Source organism: Narcine bancroftii, chromosome 13, assembly GCF_036971445.1.
Source record: "Narcine bancroftii isolate sNarBan1 chromosome 13, sNarBan1.hap1, whole genome shotgun sequence".
Taxonomy (NCBI): domain Eukaryota; kingdom Metazoa; phylum Chordata; class Chondrichthyes; order Torpediniformes; family Narcinidae; genus Narcine; species Narcine bancroftii.
In genome coordinates this window covers 9,337,570-9,362,257 of record NC_091481.1, presented here as the reverse complement: position 1 = coordinate 9,362,257, position 24,688 = coordinate 9,337,570, and the positions used below count along the sequence as shown (strand labels likewise).

Here is a 24,688-nt window from a genome sequence, read left to right as displayed (position 1 = left end):
AGAGACATACAAGCACCGCCGACGAGTCTGCAGACTAAAAACAATAAATGTAGAGCAGAGATGTAACGTGTGAACGAGAGTGTGGGGATTCAGTCCCTCTTCCAATGCCTACAGGTCCAAAACGCTGACAGGCTGGCCTGGAGCTTGTCTTGCTCATCGACTGGACTGGCACTCATTGGACTGGCACTGGTCTCCCCTGAGCTGATAACACGCTGTCCGTGCCCACACTTCTCATCACAGATCACAGCGTGGTTTCCAGTCCCAGTTTAATTCAGTAGAGAGGCGCACCTCAGTCCTGCGTGGCGTTTTGTCCAGTGATTTGCTGTTATTTTCGCAGATTGTTTGTTTGGTGCAATATGTTTGCAAGGCGATTGAAACACTGCGCTACCTTAGACTGAGAAAATAAGCAAGGTAAGAGTTTTCTGAGGTTTATTTAGCTCTACAAGGTGAAAGAGTGCGGGAGAGCATTGGGAAAGAGATCCTTAACCTCAATCACATGGAAAATAGTTCATTTTGGAATTGAATGCGGGCGTTTGTTTATCTGCACTGTATAACAGTGTGCGTATTTAATTTAGAGCATGCCTCTGGGATCAGACTGAGAGAGAGAGACGCCAACCTCTCTGGAGACCAATATCTGAAGCCATTCGCATAGAGCGGGTATTAACAAGTGCTGTACTCCTTCAGCGCTGTCTCCGGAGTCAGCTCGCTTTCTCCGCTCTGTTGGCGAGAGGCTTCATCGCTCACCGCAGATTGTGAGAGAAATGTAGAGATTGTCTCGAGACCGGCCCGTCTCCGAGCAGCGTCGAGGGTGGACGGAATCTTCTCCCAGAGCTTTCGTGACAGAACTAAAAAACGTTTGCGAGGGTAACGAGTACGATTAATGAAATGAAAGGCTAATTTTTTACATTCACCCAATTAAACAGATTAATGGTAACGAAGGAAATATATTTTTCAGTGATATCTTAGTTTGATCATTAGTTTAGAATCTTTAAACTGGCTGTGTTAATTAACCTTTCTTGATAACAGAAGGAGAGATGTCACTTTAAATACTATTGGAAAGGCGCAGAGCAATTGAGCAATTCTTGATGTTTTAATCGGCCCATCAACTAAATAGGATCTAATTCTGTCGTCGCATTGAAACAATTGCTATAGATGGACACTGCAGTGAGTGAGGAGGCTGCGTCCGGAGCAACACTGTGAGAAAATTATTTGGCGTACTCTTTTATTTTCAGTTCATATTAAGAATTCTGTCACTTTAAACAAATAACGAAGAGTTTGTTTGCTTTATTCGGGTTGGGGATGTTGGCAATCCAGCGTCTCTTTAAAGGGTTGCGGTCAGGGGGAGAAGAGCCCATTTCCAACGCTGTGATCGTGTTCACAATGTTAAATGAATCACATTCACACCAGGGTCTTGTGGAGCTCGCTTGTGTTCCTGTCTGAGGAGACCATTATGAAAGGGGATCCCCATTCATTTGGGAGTTGAGGAGCGTGGGGGACGCTGTAAATTCGAAGTGTCGTGGCAGGAAGACAGTGTTGACCATGTCCCGGATCCGCTGGAAAGGGGCCCCGGAGCAATAACGAATGATCAGGGTGTGAAAATAGTAAATAATAGAATATGTTTAAATAAACCGAAATGAGGAGTTTCCTTGATTAAATCCGCAAACAGCGTCAATTTGATGTACTAACAACTTGGATAGCGATTTGTTAAGAAAGCTATACTGTTTACAACCTAATGATTCAGGAAATGATTGAGAATTATGGTGTTCCCTTCGGATTTGATTGCGAAGAGAGTTGAATGCGATGTAATAGCATTGGGAGTTTCGACAGGTTAAATCATTCATTCAGTCATGGTAGCTAAACTTCGGCGCTAGGACCCGGAGGTGTTTCCCACCGAGCTCCTACGCTGCGGCAGCATAAACGGGTCCCAGTCACGCTCCCTTCCTCTCGAAACGCTGAACGTGTAACAGGCACCTGGCCCTGCCTTAGGGTAGAGGTGACAATCTCCGAACCTCTCCCAAGCGTGTCAACTAAACTGGATCGGGTCTGAGCCCGTCCTGAAACAGATTTGGCGAGTTTCAAATATCCTCGACTTTATTATTGGGTCTGAGTGCCCTTGATCTCCTCCCGGGTCCTAGTGCCTTCTTATTCACCGAGAAAGGGAAACGGTTGCAGTTTGTCTCTTTGTGTGTGACACGAAAGAAATTTGCGCGTTTTAATTGAGGTCATTTTATTGCCATTTCAGAGAGCCTTGTGGGTCCGAACTATTTTAAACTTGACGCATAGTATAATACATTCAAACGCCGCGGTGACCTGTTTCAGTAACAATTAGAGGAGAGTCCAATTCCAAGTTGCTGTTCGAGATTCTCCGGACACCAAGAGCGCCCAATAAAACGCACATCATCGGTTTCTCATTTGGCGGCGGATTCAAAGCTGAATTTGACAAAAGCGTTTTGTTTTGGCGATGGAGAGCGGGGGCAACATTTCTAGAAGACGCTGTTCGAGGGGGAGGTGGTGTGCGGCTTCCAAACTCTCGACCGGATAAGAGCTGTCGATGGTCATTTGTCGGGTGAATGATTGCAGCAAGTTCTTGTCGCTGAGGTTGGAGGCTGAGACAGAATTGGGGCTTGGGAAGAGGCGACGTGATTTTACGCCAACATGTGCGTTCGAGCGGTTTGTCCCCCTCCACCCCGACACCAGGTGGTGAGAGATCCGAGTGGAAAGTTGAGCGAAATGGCATGGAACCGGAAAGCTCAACTTCATGCGACTTTTGTAACGTGTCGTGGCGCATCCACTTACAAGCCTTTAAGAGCTGGTTGGCAAGAGGATGCGAGGTGCAATTTTTGTGTAAAAAAAAAATAAAATAAAAAAATTAGTAGTGAGCTATTTCTTTCTTTAACGAGTGCCGCAGGGTAACGGGTGTAGTTTCGGAACTCGTCAATGTAGTGGGTTGAAGACACAGGCTCAATGAGCGGTCTTGGCTTCGCCCTAACCCTGGGCTGGGGGGAAGCGAGGACAGATTGTGGGAAAGTAGCAGTTAGCTCGGCCGCCTTGTCTCTCGGTGGATCCTCCAGATTAAGGGCGATCTCCCCATTCTGTGCTACTTTAGGGTAATGACTAGAAGAAAATGATTATCACTTTTCACAGTTGAAAACAAAGTTCTGATTTAACAGCTGATGGATTTGATCCGATTGGCTGTAGATCGCGCGTCTGCAATAATGCTGGTTTAAAAAAAAACCTGATATAATGTTAATGTAAATTGGGTAAGCCCTCGTGTTAAGAGGCGGGACGGGCGAGGCAACGTGACAACCCCACTCATTCCAGCGAAATAGTTAATAATGCGGGTCGGGACCTTTAATGGAGATGGCTGATCATTCCTCTCCATGGTCGCGGCCCGCAACTTCTTTGTTTACGCCAGGTTCCAACATCTGCAGTGCTTGTGGTCTGCGAAAGTTGCATCACTGGGATGTTACATTAAATTATTACTGGTCGCTTATTTCTAGTTGGGAGATGGTGAAAGTGATTTATTCACTTACATGGCCATTTGACATGGTTGTCGGCCCTTCAGACTTGTTACAGAAGCGCTATGAGTTGGCGGGCGATAACACCGTTCATCCCAAAATCCTGCCTCTCTCTCTCTCTCTGGACGAGCCCCACATGGTTCTCCATGTTTCCTTGTGAAGATGACGCGCTGCACTAAAAATACACCAGCACCCCGTGGCAATTCCTTTCAACAAACGAGCCACTGAATCCCAACCATCTGTCCGCAGATCCTTGTTGTTGGGGGAAGGTCAAGTGGCCTTCAGGAACCAGTCCAAATTGGAGAGGTCTCTTTGCGCGTCCAGCATTTCAATTGGGGTAATTTAAAAAGTCCTGGTCACTTTGATGGATAAGGTAAACCGGTCTAAACAAGCATGACCAATGCTTTCAAAGTTAGTATCGACGCCTTTTCAAGTTGGTTATTGTTTTGAATTCAGTTTGAGTTCACTCAAACTTAATTTGTAAACAGATGGGCCTGGTTGTGTCCGATTCAGCTGACGAGAGAGGGGGCATCGGGAAATTTTGGCCGAATTCGGCGGAGGATTCTCGGGCCAGTTCTCTGAAAGTGCGCCCTGTGAGTTGTTTCGATGCCGTGGCACCTGGGTCCCGAGGACACTGAAACCACCAGCACAGACACGACAGACGTCGTCGCCAAACCCCTACTATTATTTTCTTTCGGTTGCTCCGTGAACCGGTGCGTGTTCCTTTGCTGCGTTTTGTGTTGGCTTGCGGAGAACGAGGGTCTGTTTCAGGACAAGGGTGAAATGGGGGCCGGCGGCTACTATTGGCCGCTAAAGACGGAGTGTGACCTCCTTTAACCGTGGAATTCAGTTGAGACCAACATTTAATGCAAAGGTGCAACAATGGTAACCAATGGGCTTGAGCCCTTCATCAAGATACTTATGTATCTTTATTTTTTGCAACATGCACTTTGTCCTGCTGAGTTTCTCCAGCCTTATTTTTACTTAAACGACAGTGTCTGCAGACTCGTGTTTTACTCGAATTCATAGGGCGGGACTAGTTCCTCATTTTTTCTTAAGGACGTTGGTATTTGGGACTGAATGTTCTCAAACCATAAACAACTGAATTCACCAAAGTTGTTTATAGATGAGCCACGTTAATTGGAGTTCTAGTTGTTGCAGTTTTGCGATACATCGCCTTTCTCGCGGCAAGATTCACGTTCATTCTTTATCGGCTGGGTCTTTGAACCGTTCAGTAAATCCGATTAAACGGGAAACGTATCCGATCATTTTGAAGGATTGTGTTGGAGGCGGGCGGATTGTCTGATTAGCTTAGCGAGTAACCAGTGAGCGCGGAACTGGGGATCGGCGACCGCCCCTCACGACGAGAGCGAGCAAATAGGAGCTCGAAGTAGGCGGAGGCGACAAGTTGGGTCTTAAAGCGATCTCACCGCGGTCGGGGCGTTGCGACGCGCTGAGGACCAGGCGGCTCGCTGGCTGCAGGTGTTGGACAGCGGTATCCGAACGCTGTCTTGCATTGGGTCGATCCACGTTGGGTTTCAGAAGTCGCGTTGTTCAGATGAGGTACTTAAATTGAGCGCTGCATTATTTAAAGATAGAATTTATTCGGGCGTCGGAGTAATGGGGAATGTTTAAATATAGTCTGGGAAATGTGTGAACGGAGTTTTTAAGGAGTTTCTCGTCAACGATTACGCATTTAATAAGTGAAATGCCGATTTTTTTTACCCTCTGGTCAATCCTCGGTGGGAATTCCTCTTCACCTGTGGAGTGGAGATCGTTGAAGATTGTGGGAACAGACAGAAGCAGGGAAGAGGGACCCTGACCCCAGAGAGGGAGAGTGGGAAGGGAAAAATGCCATGGAGACGTTGAATCTGGGAACATTCGAGTGGCGAGGGTACCGAAGACTACCCTGTCTCTTACCATTTTTTTTTGTTTCCCCCTTCCCCCCAACCCCTTTCCAGGGTCACGATGCTAAGGGCCGGCCGTCCAGTGGTGGGCAGGATGTAGCTGCGTGCTCCGGCTGGGAATAAAACTTCAGGCGAGAGGAGCCGATTCAGAATCAACACGCCAGCAGAAAAAGTCGGAAGATGGCAGGGAGCTTCATCTACTTCCACTTGCTGTTGGTGGTGGTGTCCGGCCGGCGAGAGGCGCTTCCCCAAGAGTACAAGACCTTCCGAGGAGAGAAGGCGGACTGGGGGTTCAACCATTTGGCGGTGGACGAGCGCACGGGGAGCGTGTACCTGGGGGCGGTGAACAGGATCTACAAACTCTCCGGCGACCTGCAGTTGCTGGTGGCACACCAGACGGGCCCGGACGAGGACAACCCGGATTGCTACCCGCCCCGCATCGTGCAGCCATGCAGCGAGCCCCTGCGCCTCACCGACAACGTGAACAAGATGTTGCTGATCGACCAGGGCGAGCGGCGGCTGATCGCCTGCGGGAGCCTGTACCAGGGCATTTGCAAGGTGCTGAGGCTCGATGACCTCTTCAAGCTGGGCGAGCCGTTTCACAAGAAGGAACACTACCTGAGCGGGGTCAATGACAGCGGCTCGGTCTTCGGGGTGATCGTGGCGGACCAGGGGCAAGGCTCCAAGCTGTTCGTCGCCACGGCGGTGGATGGCAAACCCGAGTACTTCCCCACCATCTCCAGCCGCTTGCTGGCCACCAACCCCGAGGCAGACGAGATGTTCTCCTACGTCTTCCACGACGAATTTGTGGCCTCGCTCATCAAGATCCCCTCCGACACTTTCACCATCATCCCCGATTTTGACATCTATTATATCTACGGTTTCAGCAGCTCTGCCTTCGTCTACTTCCTGACCCTGCAGCCCGAGCTGGTCCACGCCGGACCCGGCTCCACCCGCCAGCGTGTTTACACCTCCAAGCTGGTGCGCTTGTGCCAGGCCGACACCACCTTCAATTCGTACGTGGAGATGCCCATCGGTTGCGTGAAGGACGGGGTGGAGTACCGGCTGTTGCAGGCTGCCCACCTGTCCAGAGCCGGTCCGGTCCTGGCTCGCTCGCTGGGCATCCGCCCCGACCACGACGATGTGCTCTTCGCCGTCTTCTCCAAGGGCCAGAAGCAGCGCCGCCAGCCGCCTGACGAGTCCGTGCTCTGTCTGTTCGTGCTCAACTCGATCAACCAGCGCATCAAGAAGCGTCTGCAGTCCTGCTATCGGGGGGAAGGCTTGCTGGACCTCGCCTGGCTCAAAGTCAAGGATATCCAGTGCGTCCCCGCGGTAAGGCTCGCCCCGTGCGACCGTGTCCTTCCCCCCCCCCTCCCCCCCCCGATTTGCGCCGGCAAGCGTCCACTGAGAGGCGGGCCTGGGTGGGGTTCCACAGGGCTGGAGGAGGTTGAGAGGGGACGTGATTGTCCTTGTATTACATCCTGAGGGTTCTGGAAGGAAATGCCCCTCCTCTCCTTAATACAACTAGAAGATAGATAACAGTGGTTCTCAAGTAAGTCAGGGATCACTTGCGGTGGTATGTGAGGGGGGGGGGAAAGAGAGAGAGAACCACTGATGTAGGCTGAAGCTGCTTAGTGGGTATCCAAGGAGGTCCTTGTGCATCCAGAGCGGTAGGCATCTGAATCACCTGAGGGAGTAGTAGAAGCAGAGTCACAGCCCCTATCTGGATCAGCATTTAAATCACCTAAGGCACAGAAAAATATGGACCAAATGCTGGCAGGTTGGATTGGTATGGACAGATTTCCATTGGTTGAGGGGGTGCCGTTTTTGGAATGGGACCTTGACCTATGTTTCCTCAGTAATATTGATGTATCTTGTCTACTGCTTTCACCATTTATTACATCGCTAATTGTGATCACTTGCTGAACACAAACTGGCTATTCTGAATCCCAAAGTGACTGCATATCAATAAGTCCTGCACTTTCAAGCGCTCCGAGATGTCCCCACATTGTGGCAGGTGCTGTGTAAGGGCAGATTTTTAAGAATGTTTAGTTTGCCATGAGACACACCAATTCTATTTTGATATTGAGTGCGCATACAAGAATTTGGAGAAACTGCATGTGGAGAGGAAGTCAGTGGTGTTTGTCCATCTTTGGTCCCGACTATTGAGTGAGGTCAGCATGAATGTTACATAGTGGAGGCATTTGGTGTTGTTCAGTGGATTTGGAAGTGACTGGAAACTGGGATGCATTTGATGAAGTAGGTCTAAAACTCCACCACCCTTGCATGATCTAATGGCAGTTAACATTTATGATAACGTTTCTCCAGGTTCAGTATTCCAAGATGGACAATGAGTTTAATTAAAAATTGACATTTCCACTCACCTGAAAGAACTAGGACATGTACTTTCAACTGTGTTTTGCTATTGGGTGTCATGGTAGAACCATGGTGATTGATGCTGTGAGTGCAGTTTGGTATTTCACAGGTAGAGAGTGTTAAGAGTTCACTTCACACTTCATGGGATGCCCTAATAATGATTCTTCATTGCCAATGTCGGTCTTCAAAAAAAGTTTCACAATGAAGGTCGTTGTGGGCTGAATTGAGTATTGCACCTAAGAGCCAACTCTTGGATTTCCCCCTCTCCTCATCAAGCATTCAATGTGCATTTTAGCACTCATGCAGAGTCAGTTCATTTTGTTTTAAAGATTGTGGTACTTGAATCTTTCCTCTCTGGGGCTCTCTGATCACAATGACCTAAGCAAGTGTGTTTGCAAACAGGACTTGGGTTTGGTTAAATGACATGAGATAAGTATCCTGCTCTTTGGGATGCATATGAACAATGGTTCTTTGCATTGGGTGTAAAAGTTCATGAAATTACGACCCCAGCTTCAAATTTTGTAACAAATCTAAGATTCTGAAAATCCATTATAATTTGCAACCAAGAAAGAAATCTTTTTATTTAATCTTGTAGAAGAAGATTTGTAGAATTGATTTTTGAAGTGTGCTTGCTGTTGGTCCAAGTGTTTAGAAGAAGCTATGTTGCACAGAGCAAAGGCCAACAAAAACAATATATGAGTGACCAATTAACTTGCATTTGATGTTTGAAGGAGTGTTGCCCAGGAAAATACCTTAATAGTACTACCTTAATAGTACTTTCAATTCCGAGGTGGCATATCAATTAAACCCTTCATTTAAATTGTAATAGTCCCCAGCCTTTTACATGATTTGCTATAATTTTTGTATCCAATTCTATTTGTCCCAACTAGTTTAAGGTTCACATGAGCCTCATTTCAGTTTCTCAGGGCAAATCCTTTAACCCTTTCGCCTCTTGTATGTATCAACTTGTGCAGACATTTCAATGGAGATTTAAACCCATAACTTTAGACTTTATGGGTGAGTATGAAGAATGTGCAGTGATTTCATGACTAGTATTCATTTGCATTGGTACATGATTTAATGTTTGCAGTGACAAAATTCTTCATTATCTTTTAATAGGCACTTGGCATTTCCTGATTAATTTTTGTAGTATCAGTGGGGAAAAAAAATAGAAATCTTATTTCAAATAAGATAAAATTAATTTGAGTGAGACATGTACAGTTTTGAAGTGTTTTTTATAATCCTTGTAAGGCTGGTGATTTATTTGTGACTTTAGGGCTGATGAATTATACACAATACTGTGTGGATATTAAAGCAGAATGTTCTGATGGTTTAAGGATGTAAATGAACCATGTGCTGTGTCATGTCACATATCAGGAAGCATATTGTTTCAGTTCTGGCTTCTGCCGAGCTAGCTCAGCTGTCTCAGTTTTTGTTTTATTTGATGACAATTTTCAGTTCATTGGCATTTTGCTGTTTAATCTTGTAACTACAATCTTTCAATGTATATGCATAATGTGTGCAACCAGATATGAGTACCTGTGTCGGTTTTGCCTGCCAGTCTGGTTTGATTGTCCTATCTCCACTTCCATTGCACCACAACCAGGCCAACTTTGCCCATCAACTGTTGCTTCACCAGGCAACTTCCATCATGCCATTGTTGTAGCTCTCTTGAAATCTGATGTAGACCCTCTGTATTCCAAGCTGCAAATTCCTATGGCAGTTATAAATTCTCCCAGTAGCCACCCATTTCAATTCCCTGTCTCCATTCCCTTGCTGACAAGCCTGTCCATGGTCTCGTGCTCTGCTAGACTACCTGCACATTAGAGGAAAAACACCTGATCATCTGTCTGGGTGCCTTCCAACCAGATGCCATTAAAACCACCCCTTTCCCCCCAGCTCTGACTCCCTTTCCCTCTGTCTCCTTTCACAGAGCGAAAATCAATTCTCACCTCTTATCTGATTAACACCATTTGTTGGTCTGGACTCCTCTTCTGGGCAGTCTTTAGTCTGTTTATTCTTGCACTTTTGTGGTCTTTGCTTCTTCCTTGAAGAAGAGTTTGGGTGTAAAATGCCAGTAATATGGACGCTGCAAGAGTGGCTGAGCTCCTCCCATATTTATGTATTTTTACTGGAGTTGCAGTGTCTGTAGATGATTGTGTTTCACTCCCAAAGTCAAAAAGGAGAACCTTGCCATCCACAACATCTGAAAGGGGGGGAAAAAAGTGACAGTGAGTTCATGTCAACAGACTGTTTGTATTGCTGTAAAATAATTTTTCTCGACTTGCTTTCCTTTCTGTTCATATCATTTTATGGTTCTCCAATAAGTAATCTGTGGAATGGTTTAAGAGCACGAGAGCAGGTTAATTATCCCCTGAAACCTTCTCCAACCTCGAATAAGATCAAAACTAATTCAATATTAGCTTCAGCATTACTTTTTCCATTCCCTTGGAACCCCTATTGTTTATGTCTGTCAATCTCTGCCTTGAACATATTCAGCTATTGCCTCCCAGCCTCTCTGGGTTAACATTCTAAAGATTCTTCATTCTCTGAGATTAATATCTCTTCATCTGAATAGAACACATAATTTGGCAACCAAACCCCATTAGGAAAAGTCTCATGGTTCATTAATATTGTTTGTCATTTTCCTTAACTCCAATGAGAAGAGGCCCATCCTGTACTATCTTTGTACACCAATCGCTTCTTCCCAAGAATCAAGCTAATGAACTTACCCTGCATTGCCTTCAGTGCAAGTACATCCTGCCTTAATGATGGAGTCCAAATATGTGCAGAATATTTGCAGGGGTGATTTCAATGGTGATTTGTTAATTTGCAGAGCAACCTCCCTGGCAACAAGGTCCAACCTTCTATTTGCCTTCCCAATTACTTGGTGTCCCTGCATTTTATCTTTTGGTGCTTCATGTATTGGCATCCCCATGTTCCTTTATCCTGCAACATTTTGTAGTTTTGGTTTGTTTGTCTGCTTTTTCATCCTTCGTTTCAAAGCAGATAACCTCACATACTTAAATGTATGTATTTATATACATGCATACCTTTGTGGGGTCTTTGTATCCTCATCTTAACTTGCCATCTTTGTTTCGTTAGCAAATTTGACTATAGAAGACTGAATCCCTTTATTCAAGCCAACAGTATAGATAACAAACAGTTGGGATTGCAGTACTGATTCGCATGGAAAATCCACTAGTTATTGATTGCCAATCCAAGGTTGACAACTTTACCAACTCTGTTTTAATTCCTCTATCCATGCCAATATAGTTCCCCCAATTGCATGTGATCTTGCATAGCAATCTTTCATGTCGCACCTTATTGAATATGTTCTGGAAATTCAAAAACATTCCATCTCTTGGTTCCTTCATAAATGCACAAAGAACTCCAGGGAATTTGTCGAACACTATTTGCCTTTCATAAAACCATTGTCGACTCTTTAAAGTTATTAAAGAAAATCCAAGTTATTACTCTTCTCGTGGATATAAAATTGATGCAGGATTTGCGCTATTAGTCTGTAAATATTAGGCCTGGGTTCACTGGTGACCTGGTATGCATTTTGGAAGATCTGGTCTGTTCCCTTTTTATCTTTGATTCATAAGGATATCAAAGGGTGGTCAGGAAGTGAAAATAATTCTGACAACTCTTTGATTTCTTTTCCTTCACTCCTGCCTCCTTTTTATTTACAAACTCTTCCTTCCCCAGGACATTCTTTACATTTCAGGTCACTTGAAAATGCAAGTTCTTTTGGCGATTTGCTTGGGAAACAAGAGCTGCTCGCCTTGCTGTGCCCTTCACCAGTATTTAGTGCTGACCCCATGCACATTCATTGCAATCTCTATAAAGTCAGTGCAATTATGGATGGAAGTTTTTTAAAAAAACCACCAGGTGTTGACCAGTGCATTCCAAATGGGTGATGAGGTGCCTGTAGTTCTATTAGTGTAAAATGAATTCCCTTTCCTTCAAACTAATTTAGAGAAGAACTGTTCTCTGAACTGAAGCTTCTAGTTTTGCTGCAACTTGATGTTAGTTGTAAGATTGTGACTATTTTCAGTGGGTTTGCTAGATCAATCACTTTGTGGTTGCAGGGTGATACTTCTTGGGATGATGGTGAAAGCAGATGCTTTCTTCCCATCAGGTCAGTTTAAAGATTCGGGACCCATTCACATGGGTAATTGGCAACTTGGAGAAGTTTGGTTCTGGATGTTCCTTTTATTCATTTATATATACGAATTACATCAGGTTTTGCAGCACTTTAGAGAATAATTAAGTACTTCTGAGCCAGTGATGCAAGTTTGAGAGTGCAGCCTCCACATAATTGTAGGAAAAATAGCAGCCAATTTGTGCACAGAAATATCCCAGTGAAATGAGAGAGATGACGACCAGATAATTTGCTTGAGGATTTGTTTTTGCATCTAAATTTAAATTTGGATGTACAGGACAGTAACAGGCCCTTCTGACCCATGAAACCTGTGCTGTTCAAATACCCCAGTTAACCTGCACATCTTTTTGAAGGGTGATTGGCAATCTGGACACCCAGGGGAAACCAACGCATACGTGGAGAGATGGACAAACTCCTTACGGCATTACTGTTGAGGGGTGTCACTTCTTCTCTGTAATAGTGCGGAGTGTGTCATTACACTCATCTGTGTGTAGGAAAGGCCTTGATTTCATCCTTTATCAAAAAATGGCACCTCTGACACATCAATATGGTACTGAGTATCAGCTAGATTATTTCATTTTTAAATCCCTGGAATGGCATTTTGAACCTTCTACGTTCAGTCAAACTGGGAACAATTTGAGGATAATTAATTCCTAACAATGATGACAACTTTAAATGTGGGAGGATACTTCTTGAGAGGAGTTAGTGAGGAAATAGCAGAGACTCTGACGGTGATTTTTCAAATGTCATTAGAGATGGGATTAGTGCTGGAGGACTGGCGTATCGCACATGTGGTTCCTTTGTTTAAAAAGAGTTTGAGGATCAAGCCTAGCAATTATCGGACTGTAATTTTGGCATCTGTGGTAGGTAAATTAATGGAAAGGATCAGGAAAGACCGGTCTGTCTGATCAGGAACAAGCAACATGGATTTGTGCATGAGAGGTCATGTTTGACCAATCTTGTTGAATTTTTTGAAGAGGTGACTAGGAATGTTGATGAGGGTAGAGCAGTGGATGTTGTCTATATGGACCAGTAAGGCCTTTAAGATTCTGCATGGACAATTAGTTAGGAAGGTACAGTTATTAGGTATTCATTTTGAGATAGTCAAATGGGATTCAACAGTGGCTGGAAGGGACATGCCGGAGAGTCGTAGTGGATAACTGTTAGGCTGGAGGCTGGTGACAAGCAGTGTGCCTCAGGGATCTGTATTGGGCTAATTGCTGTATGACATACTCTTTATGGGGTGGTAATTTGGATTAGTAAATATGTGAATGATACTAAAGTAGGTGGAATTCTGGATGATGAAAAGGTTTTCAAAGATTGCAGAAGGATTTGGAGTGCTTAGAAGAGTGGGCTAAAAAGATGGCAGATGGAGTTTAATGCTGAGAAGTGTGAAGTATTTCATTTTAGTAGGAATAATCAAAACAGGGCATGCATAGTAAACGGGAGGGCATTGAGGGATGCAGTGGAGCAGAAAGATCTAGGAATAACGGTGCATCGTCCCCTGAAGGTAGAATCTCAGGTGGAGAGGGAGGTGAAGAAGGCTTTTAGTTTGCTGGCCTTTATAAATCAATGCATAGAATACAAGATTTGGGAAATGATGTTGAAACTGTTCAAGGCATTAGTAAGGCCAAATTTGGAATACTGTATTCAGTCCTGGTCACCAAAATACAGGAAGGCTATCAACAAGGTAGAGGGTGCAGAGAAGATTTACAAAAATGTTACCTGGGTTTTAGCATCCAGATTACAAAGAAAGATTGAGAAAATTAGCTCATTATTCTTTGGCGTGTAGAAGGTTGAGAGGGGATTTGATAGAGGTATTTATGAGAGGGATAGATAAATTTGATGTGGATAGGCTTTTTCCATTGAGAATGGGAGAGATTGAAACAAGAGGTCACGAGTTGAGGGGAAAAGGTTTAGAAATAACACGAGGGGGAACTTCTTTACTCAGAGTGGTGGCTGTGTGGAATGAGCTTCCGGGAGAAGGAGTGGCGGTAGGGTAAATTTTGTCATTTAAGGAAAAAATTGGTTGGTATATGGATAGGAGAGGAATGGAGGGTTATGGGCAGATTAACCAGGGTTTCAAAGGTAGGTGGGACTAGAGGAGAGTACTTAGTTTAGTGCGGACTAGAAGAGCCAAAATGGCCTGTTTTCATGCTGTAATTGTTATTAGGCAACAAATGCACGAGATAAATTCTTTAAATACAAAAGGCATGTCTTTTCCATTGTGATGTCTCACACCTCCTGCACTCTGAAACTGAGAGTAATATTGTATTGATCAGTAGTGCAAGTTAAAACCGAAGGCTATTGTACTGGACACAAGGTTTTAAATTACAGAACAAGTCAATAATCTATTTACAGTATTTTATTTTGAAACTTTTGCTACTCAGGCAATTAAGACATATTATCTTAAAGATATCCGACCCTTGTGTAGCAGTAAGGGAGCGCTGTTGGTATAACAGCTCATCAAAAACAACACCTGTGTTCCCATTTGAACTCTTAGGCTGGTCATAAATCTTCTGGATTTACTTTACAGTGGTATACAGAACAGAAACAGGCCTTTTCGCTCAAGTATTCCACACTAGCCCAAGCTGCCTGCCTGTCTTCGTGTCTTTTTGCAGAGGAGTACTTGTAAATATTCATCTCTCAACCAATAGAAAACCACACATTAGGTTTTAGCAGAAATAAGCCATTCAACCCATTAAGTCTGCCTGGCCATTTAATCACAATCTGATCCATTTTCCTACTCCGCTCCCAATGCCTGGTCTTCACTGCATAATGTTTGAAGCCCTGGTTAATCTAAAATATCAATCTCTGTCATAAATGTCCCAATGACCTGGCCTCCTCAACTGGCAACAAATTCCAGAGTTACCACCTCCATGCAAGGTAACTTGTGTTTGTCTGGATACTTTGCAAACGTTGTGAGAGTATCTGCCTTCACTTCTACAAGTCCTAAAAATGTAGGAGCAGAAATAGGCTATTCAGCCCATCCCTGCCATTTAATCATGAGCTGATAAATTTTCCCCACTCAGCCCCACTTCCTGGCCTTCTCCTCAATCTCAGCCTTAAGTACACCTAATCATCTGGCCTCCATAACCACCTGTGGCAATAAATTCCACTGATTTACCACCCTCTGAATCTCTGTTCCAAACACAAACTTTTCATTCCTGAAGTTGTTCTCTCTTGGGGGTGGCCAACCTTTTAATTTGGGCCCATGAATATGTACTGGGGATGTATGTTAACTGGGCAGCAAGGACTTGTGAGCTGAAGTCTCCCATCATGGGAAACAACCTTTGTACGTTTACTCTGTCCACACTTTCAAATTCAAAATATTTCAATGAGATCTTCTCCCCATCCCATTCTCCTAAATACCAATGAATACAGGCCAAGAGCTGTCATACACTCCTCATAGAACTCTTTCATTCCTGGAATCATCCTATTGAACCTGCTTTGAACCCTTTCCAACATCAGCACTTCTTAAATGAGGAGCCCAAGCAGATCACAATATCTCTAGGAAGATCTCACCAATGACTTAGAAAGCCTTAACATCATATCCTTGCTCTTGTATTCTATTTCTCACAGAATAAAAACCAGCATTACCTTTGCCACTGATTTTGTCAATCTCTATGCAAGGTCACCCCTCTATCTGACATTCCAATGGGAATAAACCCAGCCATCCAAACTCTTGGCGAGTATGATTAAGAAAAATCCCAAGGTTAATACATGTCTCCATTTTTTTTTTGTCTTCTTAATTTCTTTAAGTTTTCTTGAATATCCTCTGTAGAATTTGGGTGACTTGTTAGATAACAATTTCCTTTACTTGATGTATGTCCATTTTTTTTCCTTGATTTAAACCCCCTATCTTTTGTTAACCTGTAAAAGGATAATTGTTGAAGATTATGCTATTTTAATTGGGGTTTTCTGTTCATTACTTGACTTATTCTATATAGAGTATTTTGTTGCACGGTTAATGTAGTGAATAGCACAACACCGGCGACCTGCGTTACAATCTGGCCCTGTCTGTATGAATTTTGTATATTCTCCCCGTATCTGTGTAGGTTTCTTCTGTGTGGTCTGATTTCCTCCCACCCTTCAAAATGTACAGGGGTTGTAGGTTAATTGGGGTATTGGATGCTATGGGCTTCTGGACTGGAAGGTGTCTGTTGCTATTCTGTTACTGTGCTGTATGTCTAAATTTAACATTTAAAGTAATTTAAAAAAAAAAGTGTTAAATTTAATAAAACATTGCTGGCAAAAATCATCTACCACATCTCATGTTTGCTTCTTAATTATAAATTGAAAGAATTTTTAAAAAGTACCCATGAAACATACTGTGGTGGAACTACTGTGTATTGCTGGCCTGCCCCTTGCTGATTGTACCTGTGGCTCCTTCCCCCTTGAGCCCCCAAATAAAGGCAGCAACACCATAACCCCTCCCCAGAACAAGCTCTGATTTCGGGTTAGCAACATGAGACATGTCTTCTGTTTATGGTAATAAAAACCTATCAGTCAGGTAACTTCTAGTCTTTGGAGTTATTGATAGCACATCACAGATATATCATTGTGACATCTGTCTGTGCAGGCTATGTACCTGAACAAAGATTAATGCATGTTTAATTACGATTGTTTTGGAGTAAGTTTTAACTATTGATACCGTTTTCTCTTCCTTGCGCAGCCTGTTCCAATTGACGACAACTTTTGTGGCTTGGACATTAATGCTCCATTGGGCGGTTCCACTCTCATGCAGGGAATTCCCCTGTTCTCAGAGGACAGGGATCGGATGACCTCAGTGATCTCGTATGTTTACAACAACCACTCACTGGCGTTTGTGGGCACAAAAAGCGGAAAGCTGAAAAAGGTAAGAAAAGCTGTTTTTTCTCTCTCCTACGTTCCCTTGGTTGTTGATGCACGAGGTGGCTTTTGCAGCTCCCAGTTTTATTTTTGTGTTGACAGCTAGAGTCATGTGTTTTGTTGTACTTGATACTGCAATTCACATTTCCTAGTATGAATGTTTTCTTCTGCGACCAGTGTACTGGAGTTGCTTAGAATTTGCTGCAAACATTGGTGCATGACTGCAGAATGGACATTGCTTGGTATTGAAATGGAGATGAACAATATTAAGGATTATTGTGTTGGATGTTGGACTAGTGGCAATTGAGGGGTAAGGATCAAGTACATCAGTGACTTTTTTTTTGAGTCGTGAGCAAATGCTTGAGATGTGTTGAGGCTTGCTGAAGAAAACAAATGGCTTTTGATTACATAATTTCCACTGGCACTTTGAGCATCAACTCTTATTCCATTGACCTGCGAACTCCTAATGGAATATGTCATGATTCTTGCGTGCAATAATAATGTGAGTTTGAATCTCACATCAGCATCCAAGGCATATGTGGTCTCTAGTTCATGTCTGTACCTTAGCTGGTAACATGTTCCATGAAGATGCACAAGTAACAGGTCCATTGTGAGGTAGGGGCAGATAACACCTTTTTATGTCTTTGAAAACCATACTGTTACATATGGATGTACTAGCCTGTTTATTGCCTCACTGATTTTCCATGTAAAATAGTGTTGGCAGTCGTTTCTCTATTGTCAGACTATTCCCAAATTCAGGACCATTAAAACTTCTCCAAAATGGTACCAGTTCATAATTACCAATTTCACTTATAGCTAGTACAGAAGAAAGGTCAAATATCAAATGCTTTAAACTAATAAGTAAAAGCATTAAACAGGACATGAGAATTTTGTTAACTTCCTCCTCGGAGGACTGTCATGGTCTAAAACTCTGTCAGAAAGAGGAGTAGAGGGAGAAACTCTCATTACATTGAAAAAGCACTTTGTGTACTCAAAGAACCATGTCCTACAGGTTAACAGACCAAGTTTTGCAAGGACTGATGAGGTTCAATGATTGGCATGGACATAAAGCTAGTTGGTGACTTTCTGTCATGTATATTTTCTAATGGTCTTTCCATCTGATGAGAATTTTTGATGTGGGATCATGGTAATCATTGAAGCTCAGAGTGAGAGGTGTCTGAAACCCATGGGATGGTGGGATTAACCCTGGCTCAAAATGATGCCTACCTAAACCATGAGCTGTTTCACTGAGTTGAAATGGATGAAATTTGGAGAACTTCAATAACAGGAAGACACGTGAATTTGATGGCCATGTGGTTTTGAGACACAGCATCTGTTTTCAAAATTAAGGAATTTAACTTTTGAGCAGTTGTAATTAAAATAGATTAATTGAACCTGCTGAAGTTAATTGATATGATCCCACACTACTTGAGCAGTGTGTGAAACTGAAGATTGAGTGAATGGTGAGCATTCTTCATACTGCCTCACCATACCCAACCTTTTGTCTTGAAAACGTGCACATATTTGGATTTGATATTGGTGAAGAGGTCTTCCTCCCAGCATTGGGTTATTATGTAGACTCTTATTAACTGTAATTAACAGTAGTTTTATTGTGGAGGATTGAATTAATCTTTGAGAGGAATGAAATAGTCGATGACTACGATGAAGAAATATCATCCTTAAATGTATACATGAATAATAATTGGATTTGGACACAACACGGTAACAGGCATTTCAGCCCAGGAGTCCGGCCGCCCAATTTACACCCAATTAACCTACAACCCCGGTGCATTTTGAACAGAGGGAGGAAACCGGACCCCCCAAAGAAAACCCACGCAGATATGGGGAGAATGTACAAACTTCTTACAGACAGCGTTGAATTCGAACCCTGGTCCTGATCGCTGGCGCTATAAAAATGTTGCTCTAACCGCTACACTAACCATGCCACCCAATACAATAATTACAATAGAATATGAATTCTGCAGTTTTGTTCTTTTTGAGAATTATTTGATCATGCTCTTAAAGTGATAAATATTCGTTTCAAATTAATTTTCATGGCCCCCGTGTGCCAGAATTTAATTGTTTTGAGATCTCATTGTGGTTTTTCCTGTGTTGCAGTTAATGCTTGTTGGTTTCTAGTATTTGATATGCATATTAATTAAAGCGAGTTAAGTTAGATGAGTAATGTTATAAATCTGACAGAACATTAATGTTGATGTTTAACTTTGCAATGTTGATGGGGTTAAATTTCACTTTTACACTGTAGCATATTAATTAAATTGGTGGTCTTTATAAATGTGGCTCTTATTCCATAAGAATGAACTTGTAGTGTACATAAACACAATATAATGCACTTGGAATAGAAAGTACAAATTGCAAGGAATAGAAAGTACAAATTGCAGTTCTCCAGAGAAGGTCTACGATGAATGAGACGAATTGTGTAACTCTTTAGATCTGTCATGGTCACGATGGGCTGAATGACCAGCATCAGTCATGGATGATTTCATTAAAGACTAGCGTCTGGCAGCTCAGACATCTTCCCTTTTGGGATTCCCAACTCCACTTTGACGGTAACAGGTCAACGAGAGAAATGCTCCATTAGTGGCAAAGTATAGTTTGAAGTGCGTGCCACAAATCTATCTCAATTGCTTCGAAATTTCATTTACGAATCGGGGTTCAAGAATTGTGAATTGAAGTACATTCTAGGAGAGATGAGTATTGCTGCAAATTGCCTGTTATAAATATTTTCAATGTCCACATCATGTGGGTTGATTTTCAAAAATAACTATCCCAAGGCCACGTATCAAATATTTTTCACAATTATGCTGAGGAATTTCTGAAGATGATGTGTGGCTTGGAGCCATGCAAGGGTCTGGAAGCTGACACGTCTACTATTATCCAGAAAATACTTCTGAATTTTCCCTGAAAGAGGCAAAGGATTGAAATATGCCTCGGTAGATAGTATCTATTGAAGTTCTTAAAAGAACTTGAGAGAGCTCATTTCTTTTGGCTCAGAAAATCAATAAAAAGCCAATTAAATTTGGGCAGGTTGGGAACAAGACATTTTTCTCACCAATATACAGTGAAAGGAGCAAAAGCTAGTTAATAAGAAAACAAAATTACAATACATTTCATCATCTTTGCAATGGATTGGTCAACCCCAAGCAGTCGAACAAGTGAATGCACAAGAGACGGACAGGTCCATAAAAGGCAGGAGTGAACGGGGTGTTGTTCTGTTGGTTTGATTAAAACCCACAATTCCTGGGGTTAAAAAGAAAAATTCAACTGAAAACGCACAAAATATTTATGTTCGAATGGCTGGGGTGCATGCTTTGGCATTGGAGTAAATGCTTCCTTCTGATCTTTTTCAGTGAGGAGAGAAATTGGTAAGTAAAGAGAGTTTTGTCTTTGATTGAGGGAGGACCCAAACAAGATTTAGTCCATGTGGATGTGTGCCTAACAATTCATCGTGTTGTACTTGTGTTTGTTACATGTACACCTTGGGAGCAACATGTACGGGCAGCTTATTCATGACTTTGATATGATGGGGGTGGTCTCGGTGACATAGGATGATGGGGTGGATTTTGTTTGGGTCAATTCTTGGCATCATATCAGTCAGTTGTGCTCCATCTTGCTTTCAGGCAATCCTCTTTGGAAAGGCCTTGTGCAGATAAAAAATGTAGACTGGAACCCCGGGCTTGAACAATGAAATAAGCACTCTACCAAAGATGTTCAGATTTGCACAGCACACCATGTGTGTGACTACATCATCATGAACCGATTATTACATTCGCTAATTGTATTTCAACGGAGGCAGTTTTAACGAACTGCGTGTATAAATTGTAATTTATTTCCCAACAGCTTGTTAGGGAAGAAGTGTACAATATGATTCCAATGTCATTGTCTTTTTAAATCAAGTTGAAATTTCCTTTTGCTTTGTGTCAAGTAAATAGGACTAAGTTGATGACTTGCAGAAGGAATATCCCTCAAGAGGTAGAAATATTGCTGGAGTCATTTAGATCTTTGGGAACAGAAGTGTCAGAGTGGTCTCAATACCAAATTGTATATTCCAATTTGAGTACTGGTGTCACGTTGCTTGGCATAACATTTGCGACTGGATGGAGCATTTTTGTTGGATATACCTGAAGAGCTTTTGAATTGAGTTGAGAGCCACCAGTGTATGATGTGATAGCAATTTGTAAACTTAAAATCCTACTTGCTTTTTCACTTTTTATTGATTTTAATATACCATAAACAATGGATGGAGAGAGAAGGATGGATAATTATAAAAGTTACAATATACAATAATCAGTACATAATAATAGTATCTTATCTCCACATAATCAGAAGGAAAAAAATAAGCAAACACATTTTTATAAACCCTTTGTTCCAATCTAATGAAGTCGAGAAAAGAAACAAAAAAAAAAACTGGAAAGCCTTAGATCAACGTTCATCAAATATAAGAAGCCTGGTCATCAACCAAAAGAGGACCGGGAAGAGACAATAAATCAAAGAAAATGTTACAATATTTTCGTATGATATAATTTTTGAGTGGATGCCAAGTTTCTTCAAATTTAACACTGGATTCTACTGTTGCACTTCTAATTTCCTCTAAGTTCAAACAGGCCGTGCGTGGTTTGAGAAAACCATTGAACTATGGTAGGCGAAGTGGGGTCCTTCTATTTAAGAAGAATTGATCTCCTAGCCTTCAGGGTGGTAAAAATCCTGAGCTGAACAGGATTATTGATAATTGGACAGAATAATTGAGTATGGCTCATCAAAATTTATCAAATATAATTAAACAGCCAGACCGTTAATTTTAAGAGGAGGATGGGAGAGTAACATTCTGACAGGGGACTTGTGCATGATTTATATGTAGCAGTTTGTGTAGTGTTCAAGGGAACACCTAATCTTTTTTAAGATTTTGCAGCATGGTGAAACTTTGTGATGAATCTAGCCTTGCTGGCCTAATTTCAGATCTAGAAAAATGTTGCATTCCCTTAAGGCCACATTTATTGTAAGGCAAGATTGGACGTGCATTAACATTGCGGAATGAAATGCAGGTGCACAGACCGTGCAGCCAGTAGTTGTCTCTCTGCAATAGGCCTCTTTATTTATAGCATGACTTAATTTAAGGTTAGGTTATTGTCCCTTTTGATTCTTGATGAAGGAAGTTGGAGACCTGATAAACTCTCGTCAGCTTTTACCAATAATCTACAGTGGAACAAGAGGGTGCTGATGCCAGGCCAGTAACTTGATGTCATTGCTCACAAGCGCGAGGATGGTCACTGAACCATTCCCAAGAGGTACCAGAGCTGAACAGAAATGTTTGGGGTGGGGTGAGGGGTGGTGAGAAGACTTAAAGGACTGGGAATGAGAATAGAGAAGTTGCAAGGTGTTGGTGAAAGATTAGAAAGTGACTGTTTCCACTTGTGGGATATTAACAAGGATGCAAGGAAAAGAATAGCAGAGATTTATTAGCAATATTTCTTCTGGGTTTAGTTAGAATGTAAAAATCTACCAGAAGAAATAGTTGAACCAAGAGTAGGCCTACTCGAGGGGAAACTAGTTAAGTAGATAAGACCTAGTGTAAAAGCTGAGCTGATGGAATGAAGTGAGATCACCGCTATTGACCTAGATGGCTGATTGGCCTGTTCCTATGCTAACAGTAAGACCTTCATCCTGTGAGCAAATCAATAAATTCTTGAAGTGTTTCCTTTTCTTGGTCACCCAGTGGATTTGTTGGAACCTGTCTGAGAATAGAAAGTGAGGAGTACACCACGAATGAGTTGGTACTTGGAGTTCACAGAAAATTCTGATTGAGGGGAATCCATTTGGTTTATTGCACCTATTATGGTCCAAGGGGTGCTCAACTTTGATTTCTACTTGAATCCTCATTCTGCAATGTTCTCTCCCTTGTTCTACATCTATTTTCTGACTTTCAAACAACATTTAGTTTCTATCTGAAAAGACCCTGTTCATGTTCTAATAACCTGGACAGAGATTCTCCATCTCCTACTTTCTGCACCAAATCATCCCCACCCCTCCCTCTCTCCCCAAACACTTTGGATTTAAGTAGCAGTCTCTGGTATGCTCCTATGTTAGTATTTTACAAGCTTGCCGAAAGAGCCTTGATCTATTTATCATGATTCCTCTTGATTTTCTGACTTTGGTCACAATAATAAGACAACTGAAGACTGGAGTGGTGTACCCAAGTGTGCAAGTGCTCTATGGATTCAAATACTTGACTGTGAATCTTGTTAGTAGCTACAAGGCACAGACTTGGAATAATAGGGCAGCACGGTTGGCATAGCATTTAGTGCAAGACCTTTACAGTGCCAGTGATTGGGTCTGGACCTGGGTTCAAATCCTGCACTGTCTATAAAGAGTTTGTATATTGTGCCCTTGTGGGTTTTCTCTGGGGCTCCAGTTTCTGTTTTCTCCCACCCTCCAAAAATGTAGGTTAATGTGGTGTAAATTGTGTGTCACGGATTTGTAGGGCCAAATTGGCCTGTTACAGTACTCTGTCTAATTTTCAAAAATGTAATTTAAAAAAAATGGCAAAAGGAGTGGGAAGAGATGAGAATGCCCCATAAATAGGGATTTTTCTTGTCATTTCTTCATTCATTCATTGGATGTGAATGTCACTGGCAAGGCCAATATTTATTGTCTATATTGTTGCTCTATGGGGTGGTGGGGGGGGGGGGGGAATGCATTTGAGAATGTAATTGATGGGTTTGGAGTTGTGTGTTATTCAGATAAGGATGATATATTTCCTTCTATGGAAGATATTGGTGAACAAGTAAAGGTTTTAAAAGATCTAGTTGTGTTGTGGTTGCTATTACAGTTTGTAGTTCAAGACAAGTTTATTATCATCTGATTGCACAAGTACAACCTGACAAAGCAGTGTTTTCCATTCCTCGCAAAACATCCAAACACACAACTAGCCATAACACACAGCCAAACAATGCATAATCAGGACAAGTATTCATATATATTGTTTCATGAATATAAGAGTCTCAAATGGTCAGTGTGAACAGTTCCCTTGGATGTTCACCATTCTCACTGCCTGTGGGAAGAAGTAGTTCCTCAGCCTGGTGGTGTTGGCTCTGATCCTCCTGTACCTTTTTTCAGCTGACAGGAGCAGCTGAAAGTTGCTGTGTGTGGGGTGATAGGGGTCATCAGTGATTTTTTTTTTGCACACCCTCGTCAGATAATGATCTCTGTAGATCATGTTGTTGTGGGTAGTTGGGGGGAGGGGGAGGGGAACCACTAGTGATCTCTTGTGGTCCTGTGGATTGACCTCCGATCCATTTCTCTGCAGCAACCGTAACACACTGAGCTCTCTATAGAGGTCCTGTAGTAGGTTGACGTGATGGTGGCAGTGTTCTTTATCTAATTAGTTGAATTTCAATTGTCAGCTAATGGGTAAAAATCCAGCTCTTGTTTACAGGTCTGTAGTCTAATTGTTGCATTCTTATGAAATATGAAAATGTGATGGAAATGGATTCAATTGAATAAAGGATTTTTTTTTAGATTTCAGAGGGAAGTACAATTAATTAGGCATATTCTTCCAAGAGCCTATACATGAATGAATTTTTCTGTGCTAAAATGTTCCAGTCAGTAAATAAAAATATATTAGAATACAAAGTTGTTGAACCAAAGACAGCGGTGGATTTGTAAGCTTGATGAGTTTATTGTAATTCTAATACACTTGCAGTCACTAAATGTCGCTTTTAGCAGTAAGTAAGAAAGTTCAGGATTGATGGGAGAACTGGAAGTTTTAATCCTGGCAGAGGAGCCCTGCTTTTCAAAAAATGCAAGGAGGATTTTGCTACACTTGGAAATATTGCTGAATAACTTGGGAG

The 24,688-nt window shown here is 42.3% G+C and overlaps 1 protein-coding gene across 10 annotated transcripts in view; it reads left to right on the top strand.

The window, feature by feature from the left end:
• The window catches only part of plxna4 (plexin A4), a 544,272-nt gene that overhangs the window by 1,176 nt on the left and 518,408 nt on the right, over nucleotides 1–24,688 (top strand). For 2 of the 10 annotated variants that reach the window (XR_011347889.1, XM_069908057.1), the window contains exons 1-3: nucleotides 4,861–5,081; nucleotides 5,480–6,757; nucleotides 16,645–16,827. Coding sequence is in view for 9 of the 10 variants with exons in the window: in XM_069908057.1 (XP_069764158.1) it covers nucleotides 5,606–6,757; nucleotides 16,645–16,827 (1,335 nt within the window). In the remaining variant the exon portion in view is untranslated. Of the gene's footprint in view, nucleotides 1–4,860; nucleotides 5,082–5,479; nucleotides 6,758–16,644; nucleotides 16,828–24,688 lie in introns of those variants that run through there. The other 8 variants (XM_069908059.1, XM_069908058.1, XM_069908056.1 and 5 more) reach the window with 8 other exon arrangements.